Source organism: Lepisosteus oculatus, chromosome 9 (assembly GCF_040954835.1).
Source record: "Lepisosteus oculatus isolate fLepOcu1 chromosome 9, fLepOcu1.hap2, whole genome shotgun sequence".
Taxonomy (NCBI): Eukaryota; Metazoa; Chordata; class Actinopteri; order Semionotiformes; family Lepisosteidae; genus Lepisosteus; species Lepisosteus oculatus.
Genome location: NC_090704.1, coordinates 37,054,200 through 37,068,746, shown reverse-complemented (window position 1 = coordinate 37,068,746; position 14,547 = coordinate 37,054,200). Strand labels below are relative to the sequence as shown.

The 14,547-nt window shown below is 34.1% G+C and overlaps 1 protein-coding gene across 3 annotated transcripts in view; it reads left to right on the top strand.

Annotated features, from left to right (window-relative positions):
* Nucleotides 1–14,547, top strand: part of gas7b (growth arrest-specific 7b) — a 127,933-nt gene that overhangs the window by 94,888 nt on the left and 18,498 nt on the right. For all 3 annotated transcript variants that reach the window (XM_006635109.3, XM_015356698.2, XM_015356697.2), the window contains exons 6-10: nucleotides 5,022–5,111; nucleotides 6,151–6,266; nucleotides 7,670–7,744; nucleotides 12,372–12,450; nucleotides 13,961–14,089. In XM_006635109.3, the coding sequence (XP_006635172.1) occupies nucleotides 5,022–5,111; nucleotides 6,151–6,266; nucleotides 7,670–7,744; nucleotides 12,372–12,450; nucleotides 13,961–14,089 (489 nt within the window). The remainder of the gene's footprint in view (nucleotides 1–5,021; nucleotides 5,112–6,150; nucleotides 6,267–7,669; nucleotides 7,745–12,371; nucleotides 12,451–13,960; nucleotides 14,090–14,547) is intronic.

Below are 14,547 nucleotides of genomic sequence, written 5' to 3'. Positions count from 1 at the left end.
GTCATGGGGGACTAGGATGACTTGACAGCTTTCTTGAATTTTACTTGTAATTTATTGAATATTCATACTGCATCATCCCTGTTCATATGCAGGCAATGGCAGATTTGTGCAATTTAAATAAAAGAGACATTTTCTGTGCCTAGTTATAAAGGAGACTGATTCCAATAATACTTATATTGTTAATATCAGGGTACTAAATGCTTCCAATAACTCATGTATTTGCTATCAGTAGTGCTGGGGCCTTGGTTTCAGTTCCAGACCTGGGGTAGTATCTGTGTGGAACCAAAAACACAGTTGTGAGTTGTTCTTGCCAGTGATGGACTGGTGTCATGTCCAGGGTATACCCTGCCTTGTGCCTTTTGCTTGCTGGGATAAGCTCTGGCTCCCCTGCAATCCTGAAATGGAAGAACTAGTTAAAAAATGGATGGATGTCAGAGCTATTGTTAATACCATTTTTTTCATACAGATTTTGCCATGTATAAAATATTTCAATATATCAAATTAGCATTTTTAATCAGCTGGACAATTTCTTCCAGCAGGTATGTTTGTTTATAGTATGTGCAATAAAGATAATAAGATTAGGAAAAGAAACACCCAACATAGTGCTGCAATTAACTATTTTTATTTACGTTAAAGATTTTAAGGTACTATAAGGTAAGCAACAGCCTAGGAGTAACATTTGCAGGTCTTCCACTAAAGAATCAGAAAGGTTATTTTACTCTTGGGGTTTGAGTAATTTCCCTCACTATTTAAAAGCCATTTCCACTCTGTCCGCAAGTCTGGAAATGAAATGGCTCTGGGAGAAGCTCATAACTCACACTTGTCACTTTCAATTTGCTTCTCATCTTTGTTTCATGTCTTTTTCCCCAAACAATACTTTCCAATAGGTTTGACGATGCTTATTTTGGAAGTACTGCATCATTCTGAAGAGATAACTAGTGCTGTTAAAACAGAGGAATAAATCACCTACTGTAGGTGTCAGCCTCTGCTACAAATAAAATCTAAGAAGTGTATGTTTTGGGGACTTTGCTAGGTTTCCAATCTCAGTGACATTTAATTTTAATGTATAAAGTGTCCAAAACAGCAATTAGAAAATAAGCAATATCACCTCCTTTAAAATGATACCGTTTTCATTTAACATGTGATGAGATATTAATTTAGAATTGAGACCTTTATTATACCGTATATTTTAATGGCTAGCTATTTTGCTAGTACGTATACAGTATCATCAGTAATGTATTTCTAAATCATAAGAAAAACAGCAAAGCCTTCTGAAGTCATTAAAACAAATTATAATGAAGTCAAATACATTCTATCTGTTATGTCTGCTTTCAGATATTTCTCTGTTGATTACTAATTTGCTGATAAAAATCAATTTGCTCAATGGCTTTTGCTTTTGTGCTGTCTCAGTCACAATGTTTCACAGATACTTCTTCCACAGATTCTAAAACAACTGTTCTAATGATATTGATATCATTGAAATTATGGGGACAATTTATTTTAAAAAAACTTAACTATCTGTTATATAAATGTTTGCTAGCATTTTGAACTGATTAACCTAAACCTTACCCAGTTCAAAGAATTATGTTAGAAAAGGATTGATACTGTATATAGTACTTTTGGGACTTCGAGAAACTTCTGTGGTACTCTCTAAGCAGCTTTGTGATGCATCGGATACTAAATCCGTATTTCAGTGCTTTTTCCCAGCAAACATTCCAAACTTCAGTTGCGTCATTTCCATTTAAAGTTTAAGAGGAAAGCAGACTGTAATGATTTTTTAATTGAAAGCAGATACACTTTGCAATGGCTTGTTATTATCGGGAGACAGTCTTGATGTTATTACTGAGATTTGTGTCTTCTAAAATGTCTTTAAATGCAGGAACACATGAATGAAGGATTTATTTTTTGTGAGTGGTCATTGTCTTTTGTGATCTGGGTTGTCTCTTATTTGAGGTGACATTGTTGTTAACTATTTTCAGCAAATCTTATTCCAGAAAAACTACAAGGACAATTAAAATATAATTAAAAGGTAATTACCATCATACAATCACACACCAAAGCACATTTACACTGAAGGCATATTGCAACAAGAATCCACTACCTGCCCCTCAAATATAAAATGAGGATGACGATGATAATAATCAGGCTGTTTTATAAAGCAATAAGAAATAATAAGAAATCTCTACACAATTCCTACAACATAAATGAATTTCATTGTTGGTACTGTAGGTTCTCACGTTTTAAAGGTTCTCACTCCATTCTAGATTTTGGACTTCTATTAAGTATTACATGTCTGCTCAAGAATTAAAGAGGGCAAAAGCAATAAACTCTGGTTCTTGATGGCTGTAGGATTTCATTTCATCACCATTACATTACTGATTTAATCATCTGCTCTGTAGGGCAGATTGAATGTTTTAGTTAAATTTCTTACAGTTGATTTGAAAGATATTCTACTGTATGTTAAAGGTAAAATATTTGAAGCACCAACACCAGAAAATGAAGATGTGTTCCAGTTAAAACAGCCAATTAGTTAAACACATTATGCAAATAGGAGCACTGCTAGAATAAAAGACAAAATGGTATCACTACTCAAAGGAAATGTAGTTTAACACTCTTCAATTACAGTATTTGTCACACTTTGTACCTGATTTACACTGCAGCTTAAAAGCAGTATTCTTGTAGTTTTTTGTTGACAGTGTAGGAGAATTGCATATCTCTTGACTTTTTCTTTGTTTGACATTTTTATGGATCCCAAAAGCTGTCTTTTAGAGTCTGGCATTTAGGAGTTGTTTTCTGAGTTCTTCTTTCTTGTGTTTGCACAGCACAGTGCATGCACTAACAAGACACTATTGTTTCATTTTTGGTTACTCCATCTTGCAGTACAAGGGGTAATGTGACTTCTGATTTCTTGGTTGGTGTTTTTATTTTCTTTCCCCATATATACTTGCATTGGTTTTTCAATTACATATACCAATGTCTAAGAAATCAATTAGGGTACTACAAAAAATGCATTAAAATATACAGATGGCAGTTTAACTGAGTCAACAAGACATCTCTATACAACTGGAAGCAGTTCCTCAGTCCTGTTATTTTCATAGTAGGAAAAACAAATCTCCATTAATATAATTCCAATAAAATGGGTTAACGTTTGCCTTAAATATGCAACTGCAACTAAATAAATTATAAAGATTTCAGTAATAGCACACACACTGGTGAAGAAGAGGGGAAAAGGGGACATTTTTAATTAATTTTTACATTCTCATGATAACTTCACATACCTGTTAGTTTCACTATTTCCAAGGTGGACACTACTATTGTTACTACTTCCCACACTGCCCCATTCCCCTTCGTCAATGTGCTTTGTTAAATTCTGCTTATGTTTATTCTTTCCTGGGAAGGATATTTATATAAGAGAAAATGTGCAATTAGTAAAAATATGAGAGGGCTCCAACATACACAAGTAAACTGGGCTGTAGTGTACACCACTAGACACAAGTTGTGAAACAAATAGCATTAATGAAGAGACACACCTACCAGTGAATCAATTAGATTGTCTTCTCAGCAGGGATTAACAGTAATGTGCATGTAATAAACATGTAGTATATATATAATAAATGTAAATAAATATAATAAACATGTACACACATAAAAGACACTAACATTTCCTAACTTTAATCACACTAAGGGGGAAGGGAGTAGGGTATTTCTCTCATTATGTTTGTTCCATGAATAGAGGATACTCCTCAATCATTTTTTCACTTTCCCTCAGATGAGGAACATTTTTTAAAAGTCTTCTTTCATTGCTTCATCAAAAGTTTGGCAAGTGCGCAAAGAACCAAGCCAGTACCATCCATTTTATTATATTAGAAGAGTTTTATGTATTCATTCAGCATTTCAAGCCTGCTTGCACTTAAAAAACAGCAAAGTCTCCAGTCTTTTAGCCTTAACTCTGGCAAAGTTTACTTGACATTTTTCTAAGTTCTTCATTGCTCGGAAGAGAATAAAGACTTGCTGTTCTCTATACCCAATACTTTACAGGCTGTATTTTAATGTTGTGGTGGAGCACACAGCACTAATGTTGTGGACAGCTTGGACGGTGATCATATAATCTTTACATTACTGGCACTGAAGAAGATAAAAAGACGAGTAGATGACAACTATTAGCCTCATCTCTGCTCTTGTGCTTTGCGCTAGAGAGCTATGATATCTGTTTATAATTTAGTATAGTCAACATAATTTCTATAATAAGCTTGCCATAGCAATAACCTATTTGTTTTCTTTTTTTAAAACTAAAACTCTCCATGGATGGTCCTCTGAGATGCAAAATGTCATTCATGGGGGTGGTTTTTTTGGCACAAAGAGGTTGCAGATGGTGTTCATTACATAATTGCTACACATCAGCTGTAATTGAAGATGTGGAGCCCTGAGAGTTGATATTTTGTAAAGTGCTGGCTTTGAGTTGACTGTATGTGCTAGTTTAACTGTATTTGGGTGCATGAGAAAATAGAGGTTAACTGTATTTGGGTGCGTATGAAAAGCCAGCAGTCTGGCAAACAGATCTGTCTGGAAGACTCTTGGCATCATGCCTGGGTCAGCCTGAACCCTCTAGTTATGGTGGAGAGTAATTTCAAATTTGTCACAAGATGTTCAAAGTATTGTGCTTAGTTGACATGTCTTTGATTCATTCAATGCATACAGTGGTTTGTCAGTTCAATAAAGGATGTATAACCATTTTTTGCTGTAGAAGAGGATCTACTCTTGCCTGGACAAGGACAAGGTCTCCCAGCTTCAGCTTTAAGCTGAGACTGTCAATCACACAAGCCTGTGCATTCCATCTAATGAGGAGAGTGGGCAGCACTGCTTCACAAGTAACCTTACAGTTTAGATTCTTACGGTCTAGGAACATAACAAGCCTCTGCCTCCACAAAAGTCAAAGATAAAACTGTTAAAGCCAAATATCCCCCATTTCCCTGTATTTCACTAAACCTTGAGTTCTTTTTCATTCTTGTGTTCCCTTGCAGATAAATTGTGTAACATTTCCACTCCCTATGACAATGCCTGAACAGCAACTGCTTAAACCGAATGAGTGGAGCTATTGCGATTACTTCTGGGTAAGAAAACACATAGGGAGACATACTGTATCTGTTTTGCTTCCATCCAGTTTGCCAGTATTGGCTTCTTAAAGATGTAAATGCCAATACTGAAAGCACATAGTCTCTGAAATTGAATGTCATGCTTCAAATTGATTATTAAAATGCTTACTATTTTCCTGAGAATTAAGGTTTTCATTATTATTTGTATTATTATTGATAATTTTGTAGTTGCTTTGGAAAGAGAAAAATGAGATATCTTAAATTACTATTTTTAATAAGATTTATTATTTTCTACCAATGGGAGAGCTTGTCATATTGAGCAACTGCCTTTAATCACCTAAATTTTGATCGCTGGTAATGGGTTTTCTAATAAGTTTTTATATTGTTTTACAAAACATTTTCTACGTTTCTTTTGAGCTAAAAAAAACAGGCTGCCAAGGTGCTAGGACCACTTTAAACTAAAGGTCACCTTTTCTAAATACCTCAGGCCACCAATGGCTCTCCGTGTGCAGCTCTACTTTGTTCACTGTTGTTAGAAGGGCTCTGGGTGTTTTTTTAAAATTGAGTTATCTTCTGAGAATAAGGGAATCCCTAGGAGTTATATGCCTTTAAAATAACACAACCACACTGCATAAACTTCTTTAAAGAACCTACTGTACCTGACTCCCAAAAGATAGAGACCCCACAGGGATTGTGAATGCCAGGCTGTATGGGCCAACAGCTTCAGCACATTATACTTTCACAATGGCAACAATAACAGACTGAGTTTTTATGGAGAACAAAACTGACAAAAAAGTCAAAAACGGTGCTTGAACTCTTCTGAATTCATTTTGTACAGCCAAATTACAATACATGCAGCATAGAGAGCTGTATAAAAGAATCTAGTGCAATACAAATGACAGTACTGTGTAAGATGTCATTACTAAGTGTAATACTAGTATAAAGAGCCATTTATACAGTATTTAGAACTACCTCTACGTGGATATTTCATTAATAAATTGCATTTATTGTGGTATTTTATGATATAATTCCCATATATTCTACTTTTATTCCTTAGGCTGATAAAAAGGATCCCCAGGGAAATGCATCTGTCTCTGGCTTTGAGGTTTTGCTTCAGAAACAACTAAAGGGCAAACAAATGCAGAAAGAAATGGCAGAATTCATCCGGGAAAGGTAAATGTGCAATTAGAAATGGATAATCGTGTATTTTGTACTGTGAGAAGAGAAGTGCTTACTACATCTTTCTATACTTTTCTTATACACATGCATAGACGTTTTGCAATAAACTCTTACATCTTTGAGATATTTTTGTATTGAAAAGAACGGTTAGTCATATCCCGTGCACTTCCAGTTACTTAATGCATACATGTTGCAAAACCTAATTTACGCATTGTGTTAGTGACTTTGTTGCTATGTTAACGATTTCATTAAAATTAGTTTCCTAGTTGATTTCTCAATGCAAGCGGCCTGAACGTGCACAGGGGAAGCAGGCTGATATTGCGCAAAGCTGAAAAATAAAAATAGCCTTTCGTTAAAACTCCTTAGTCAAAGAGCAACACATTTAACTCTGAAAAGTACAGTATATTACTGTTGTAACAAGCTGAATTCAGTTTTTTCCAGTGGACTTTTTGCTTTGGGTACAATTACTGAAGTATGCTTCATACGAAGGCTTTTAGAAGCAGTTTTTACTGGAATGCTACTTACTGTAGCATGTCAGATGATTTTCTTGTAGAGAAAAATGACAATGCAAAAGAGGATTTTCAGTGCTTTATTTGCTTAATTCTCCAAATATATTTTTTTATCAAAAAGATAAATTATATTTTTAACAAAAGCTAGAGAGGAGGTCAAATTGTAATCTCATGCTTCTGTTCTGATATAAATATATTTTTAAGTATAAATACTAGCTGGCTGCCCACATCTTTGCACACATCTTTCTAGCACCCCTCACTCCTGCCCCACTGCACCCTTGCAGCTGCCACCCTGGTTTATTACTTGTACATGAGGGGGTTTCTAACTGCAATGATCTTTGGTTAGCACTGTGATTTCCTCAGCTAGGCAAGTTAACACCAAAGTTTGCTATCCCTTTGTATAGTGTATTTGTTGGCTTGATTTATTGTTATTACAATTTGACTGAATTATTGAAAAGATGTACAGTAAGCATATAAACTAAATAGCTAACATTACTTATTGTTAAACTTGACGCAGTGTTATTTGTGCCTCTTGTGTATCTATTGAGCAAAAAAATATTGTTAATTGTGTTTCTCTTGAGCCAACAATACCTGTATGGGTATATTTAAATAAAGATTTAAGCACATTATGGTTATTAAAATTAAATGATAAGGTTTTTTTTTTTAATTCCCATCAAAACAATAGGGTTTATGCACTGCATATAACTACACATTATTCAAATGCTGGTGGCCTTTTCATTGCATTGAAACCACATATAAGAAGTCTTAAATAAAATTGGTTCAAGCTACCTGAAAAATCCTTTATTTCTTTTTGGGTCCAAAGTCAAATTTTTATGCAACCCATTGATTGGGCTGCAGAGTTTAAGTGGTATTTTCTTTTTATTACAGAATAAAAATTGAAGAGGAATATGCAAAGAATCTTTCAAAGCTTTCTCAGATTCCACTGGCTGCGCAAGAAGAGGGGTAGGTTTTTAAAAACGACATACTGTATCTAAACCTGCAAAATGAATACTTAAATCACTTTGCATTCTCAGCTTCCATGACTCTCACTTACAGTAGCTGATTTCTAAACATAGATCACACATTCAGGGACACTCATTATCACATAAGTGCTACAGTAGGTTTCTTGTAATTTAAAGTGTTAAAATGCTGGTTAAGAATGTATTCTTGAAATTTAAATTGAATGCAAGCACCTAAATAACAAAAAAAGTTCACAACTGTGTAAAAGGGTTGTCTCCTAACATTGTTCAGATGCTTACACTATAAAAAAACCCTTTATAGCTGACTTAGATACAGTAATAGATCAGAAATGTAATTAACTATTCTTAATATAGGAGATAATCATCAATGGGAATTTTTGATTCCATCTACAATTGCAATAGTGATGTACTGTATGAGCTCAGTCTATATCTGGCCCATGAAAACATTTGCAGCTCTGTGGGAGTAAAGTCAATTATTGTTTTATAATGCAGGCTATGATTTCATACCTAGCCTTTATGTAAGGTACCAGTTACCTGTAAAAGTGCCATACAGTGTACCCATGAAAGTGCTTTGCATTGAAACACATGCCTTATTAATATGCCAAAGTGAACTGGCAGTGTTTGGAAACAGGATTTTTAGAAGACCATTCCACAATGCAAAAAAAGTTGAAAAGTTATATAACTAAGTTCCGTTTTAATGTTCACTTAAATACAGATTTATAATTTACAATGAAAAGTTGCCTTTTCTTCAGAAACAACATGCATGGCTCAGTGCTGTTTGTGTCTGGTGAGTATCTTTCATAGATCATGCATTAGTCTTAGTTGAGTTACAGTAACTGTAAATATATACAGTATGTTGAGGACATAAAAGGTATACTGTATATTGTAAAATTTGCTGAACTTCTCTTAACACATTATCATATGCCTGTAAAAGCATTCTGTTCTCTAATTAACAATCCTCAATTGATGTAACCTTAATTCTTGTACATAAAAGAGTGGAAATATCTGTTTTGTAAAAGGGAAATAATTTAACTTACAGTATGCAATGGGGTTCTTAGATCTTTGTGGTTCTCCCTTCAGTCTGTTTTTTTGGTGAGCAATTTTATAGAGCTGGGCAAATAAGATGGAGACACTCTCTCCTGGGAAACTATATCCTGTGTAGTGGTTTAGTCATGTGTGCTCTATCTGTGTGTGGACTGTACTTGTTAAGGTCTGCAACTCAGCCAGCACTAAAAATGCTTGGATTGATTATTGCCTTGGAAGCCTCCTTCATGTAACACCATTGAAGCCCACAGCTACTTTTATATAAAAAGCATAATAGTGACATAAGTCAGAACTCTTAAAACCTGGACAGAAATGTGTATTCATTGCACTGTTCTATTTGATCTGTTATGGGAAATTTTGGTTTGATCACTGCACCTAGAGATTCTACTTTGCAAGTTTTGTTGGTTTCAGAGTTTGCTTGCTCTGCTGAAGCAAAAAAGATGTATTGTTTCTTGCAGCCTCCAGATGATTCCACAAAGGTCCACCCACCCCTTCCAGAGGCATTTAAAAGAGTACAATACTTGTATTATGTAGTCATGTCAGTCCTTTTGTTACTGTATGCTGTTGATCCACCCCTGATGATTGTTTTGGTAGCTGGTACCTACTCTCATGTTCAGAATTTTGTGATTCTTCTGTATAAAAGGCATTGCTATCAAAGCTCATTTGGTACTATTTGTACCCCATAGAGTCTTTTTTTCTGCAAGTACATACGTTAGGGTACTTTTTCCTCAGAGGGGTATTTCATGTAAGTTATATTTTCCTTTTTCCTTAATTCTAGACTACTGTGCCTTGTGACATGTTTTATCTGCTATTTTATATCTTAATTAAGTTTTGCAAAACAAACCCCACCTCTGATCAGATTCTTCAGGCAATATGCACAATGGCATGTATTATGTTTTTATTCCCTTGCAAACTAATAGGGTGTCAATCAGAAAAGGTTCTGATTGGGAAGCCTAGACCTGAAATTGTTTGTCTAGTGTGCCAGGGTGCCTTACCTTTTTTTCCAGGAAGGCTACAGTCCAGCAAGTTTTTTTAGTCCCTTTAAATCATTACCTGCTCCCAACCTCAAGAAAAAAAGCAAGTATGAGAGTAGTTTGACATTGCAGTAAAAGGATAACATATTTTTCAAGTTTCCGTTCCTCATACTCCATGTTTTTACAATAAATGTACATAATCCATCACATTGAGTTCAGGGAAGATTCAGAGCAACTGAATTTAGAGACAGTTTGCTTTTTGGGATCAACTTTGACCTTTTCCTGAATAACAATTACACCTACCAGTTTTTTGGTTTAATATGATGTCTACAGTACATCCCTGACCTGGTAACACTGCAGTAGGGATTTAATATTGTGTGGCACAGAAAAGCCAACATCGTGTATTTAAAAAAATGGAGGGATCAATGAACAAGAGAGGAGAATATGATAACCCTTGTACTGAAAGCCCTTTAAATCCGATTTAAGAAAACAGTGGGTTCACTGACCTAATCAACAGCTGAGATGGAACAAAAACTAGAAGTTATCATTTCCAAGTCTGGAATGAGGGCACTATATCAAAGCAGAGGTAACAATGAAATATCACAAACAACACGTGTAATAAATTGTTAATATGGGAGAACTCAAACCTTTTTTTTAAAACCTCGTTTTAAAACAAAATACCTACAGTACCTGTGCCATTTTAAAGAAATGCCTTTAAGGAATCTGGAGTGTGAAAACGATTTGAGGATGCTGCACATCTAAATACCTGAAAATACACGTGATAATTTGCACAAAGAAATTATATTATCAACCACATACCACTGTATTGTAATAAGAGGAGTAAAAAAACATGGTCTCTAGTGACATTTAGACTACCAAGATGCAGAAATGTATCAGGATAGGTCATTTAAACCTCATCTCCATGGATACAGTACCAATTGCACACTCTAGCAGTTGGCCCAAATTGTTCTAAAGCTTAGGTTGATGAGAACACAGATTTATTAAAAACAAAATAAGCATTTCCAGGGTTCACAGTGTTATTGTACAATGTGAGTTCCTTAATTGTAATGTGATGGGCGAGAAATACAACTTCGTTAAGCTAAAGTGCTAGTTGAGAGGAAAAAAAACACATGATATACTTGGGATACATCTGGTGTTTTTTTATATTTTATGTACAATAATCAGAGATATGAATGTTATAATTTTAAGAACACAAAATTGTAGTTAATATTATTGTAATATACATTTTGAGTATTTATATAACAAATTCAAATAACTGAAAAGAGACAATGTAAAAATAAAAAAGTGATGAATACAGATTGAGATTTGGACATCGAAGTCCAATCATAGATTTAGCTTTTTGGGCACATACTTGAGTTTTATGGTTCCTGAAAACAAAATTTAAAGAAGAAAATTAATTTTACACTGTGCATCACTTATCTGATGAAGTTATTAATTGCTTTTATTTCGAATGCTTTGTAGTTCAATTTAGATTTTAAAATATGAAGTATCTCAATCTGAAAGATGAATATATTTAATTGAACATAAAAATCTTTGCAAGACAGAATTTAACTAAATATGAGGTATGAGGGATTAATCACAGCAAGAAATTTTGAAAACATGATGAAGCTGATTTATAAAATCAATATGTTGATATACTGTATACTGAATGCTCTGCATCAAGCCCAGGTGCTGGGATGAATTAGACAACAGAAGAATGTATTTGATGTCTGAAAAACTACCCTTTTAATCGGAGCTCTGTCTTTTAGTTTAACCACTGTGAGCCACCCCAAAAAACGTTTCTTTATAATGCCAGGCAAGCTTTCAGATTAAATAAATCAAATCATTGAGTTTAAATAAACATTCCACAAATACCTGCACAGATATGTTTAAGGGATATTCCAATGTACAGTAAGACAAATGTCGCAGTTTGCCCAGACATTTGCTCTTGTGCAATACATTTTTAAAATTAAATCATAAAAATGTAAAAGTATGCTTAAAAAACTGTGAGATTTAAATCACAAATGGGCCATCTTGTTTAGGGCATGACTTTATATAACTTTACCCTCTCTCTACTTTCCAAAGCTCAGAATTCTTAATTTTGGAGCTCTGTCAATTTAGAAAAACAAAACCCAGGGAATGTCACAACAATTTTACTTGTAGTTTGTTCAAGTATAAACTGAATACAGCTGATTTGTTGAGATGACACTAATTTTACATAGATACTTCCTTAAGAAGACCATGCATAACATTCCATGTGCAGGGTTTAAACTCTTATAATGTGAATTAAAAGAAATAGCAGTCAAGTCTCTCTACTCGGTCAAATTATTATTACGTTCTTTTAACTTCCAGCTTCTCAGTTCTGACATTAATAGCATTGTCAGATTTCTTAATTTTTTGTTGAATGAAAAGAAGGTTATAATAATAATAATAATAATAATAATAATAATAATAATAATAATAATAATAATAATAATAATAATAATAATAATAATAATAATAATAAGTGCTTACACTTATATAGCGCTTTTCTGGACACTGGACACTGTAATATATTTGTATTCACTGTGTAACAATTTTGTATTTCTTAAGCACCCTGGGAGAAGCATGGGCTCAGTTGAAGAAGAGCCTAGCAGATGAGGCTGAGGTTCATTTAAAGTTTTCATCTAAGGTAATCAAAAACATAAAAAAATGGGATAAATACTCTACTTCAAACCAGCAATTAATGTTTTTTTTTTGTATTGCTATCATTTAACACATGGAAAATGAAGGAAGTGTTCAGTACATACAGTATATAGGAAATAAAGGTGGGGCAAATAGTCTCATAGACATTGCTAATTGTACTTGTTTTTATATGTAAAATAACCAATATGATTAACACAAAAAACATGAGTAATAACTAAGATTGCAAGAGACCACTTGCATATTAATATGGACAGGATGCAGCACAGTAGGTACTGTAGCACTGTAGCTTTTACAGGACCAGGGTCTTATATTGTTCACTTAAATTTTTCTGGCTGCTTCTGTTTTCTCCCAAAGACACACTGTCACCCAAATAAAACTAATGATTCTACATATAAACATCCTGATTGTTAGTATTTATGTATATGCTCACTAAAAGAAAACTATTCAAATTCTCTTCAAATACTTATATATTACATACATTTCTTCTGTTCTTAACAAAAGAGTAAGCAATATACTCCAGTACTGCGCTGTAATTATATACAGCAAAAAGGACAATGTCTACTATGGGAACTATTTTTCTAGCCCAAATGTCCAATTTCACCTAGATCAAATGAAAAGTACAGTATCTTCTTCTGAGGTTTCTAAATAGTGCAGCTAATATTTCAGATATACAGGAGGCAATCCACTTTTAAGCGCATGTTACAGTAGATCAACTCTAGATTTAATTTCTTCCTTCATTCCTTGCCAACAATATTTAAAACAGAGATTACCAACAAATTCCAAAGCTGATTATTTTACTAGTTCCTCCAATACATAAACACTGTGTTTTTCAGAAGCCTGAGATGAGGCCAAATATTTAACAGGAAATGAATTCTTCAGTTCCTTTGTTTACATAGAGGAAACAAAAAAAGGTGCTAAATCCTTGAACAGCTAGTCAGGAAACACTAGCCAGCCAATGCACAAAAGTATAGTTATTGATAGAATTACTTTTTTTACTTTGCAGCTTGTAATGCCTCTGCTGAGCCAGAAAGTCTGCCGCTAGAAATATATACTAAGGGTAAAGCACACTGGCAGTCTCACAGGACCAGACCAGAGAGCAGTGTAAAAGGCTTATATCCACAATCACCATAATGAACAGTAAATTAACTTGGCTCTTAAAAACATCTCTAAATCTTCGCATTTCTGTCAACATTTGTACTGCACAACCACCTATGTTTATGGTGTTAATAATAATCAGGAAAATAATACTTCTGGAAAATGATATTTATGACATTATTAAAATGTGTCTTATCCCTTTTACCTTTTGTCGCTTAAATAGAACATTATGTATACTGGAAGACACTAGAGATTTGGTCTTTGCCTAACAGTGATATTACAGAAGTTAATCTAAAGCTGTCCTTTTCATTCATAAGAGCTGAAGTAACTTGACAATTATTAACAGTAAAGCAAACATTCACATTTTACAGGATCTGATAAATTCTATTTATGTTTTGTAGCTCCAAAGCGAAGTGGAGAAACCCCTACTTACTTTCCGAGATAACTTTAAAAAGGACATGAAGAAATTTGATCATCATATTTCTGACCTTCGAAAACAACTTGCCAACCGATATGCCGCAGTAGAAAAGGTATGTAGTTTCAAAAAGGCTCAATGAAAGCACGACAGGTTTTTTTTTCCTCCACTGTGAAGGTATTCTTCTTTATTGGCACAACACTGCTATGATGAGCTACTTTGCATTATCTACACAGCCATATTATGCCTTATTCATTAGTACATACAATGCCCTCCTGAGTTGTGCTTAAAAAAAATCTAAAAATGTTATTCAGTAATCTTAATTTCCTTGGAAAGAGCAAAGTCATATTTGTCATGAATAGTTAATTAAAGTATGGAAAATTCATTCACACTTAGCTGGTATTTTGTAAATCTTCCCCTGGCATTGATAATACGGTTTCCTGTAGTGTGCTATGAGATTGTGGCACTCCTGAGGGGGAATTCTCCAGGAAGAATTGCTCTAGATCCATCAGACCCTTTCAGTTCTATTCATGTACTGCCTTTCTAGAGGTCACACCACAAACGTTTGATGAG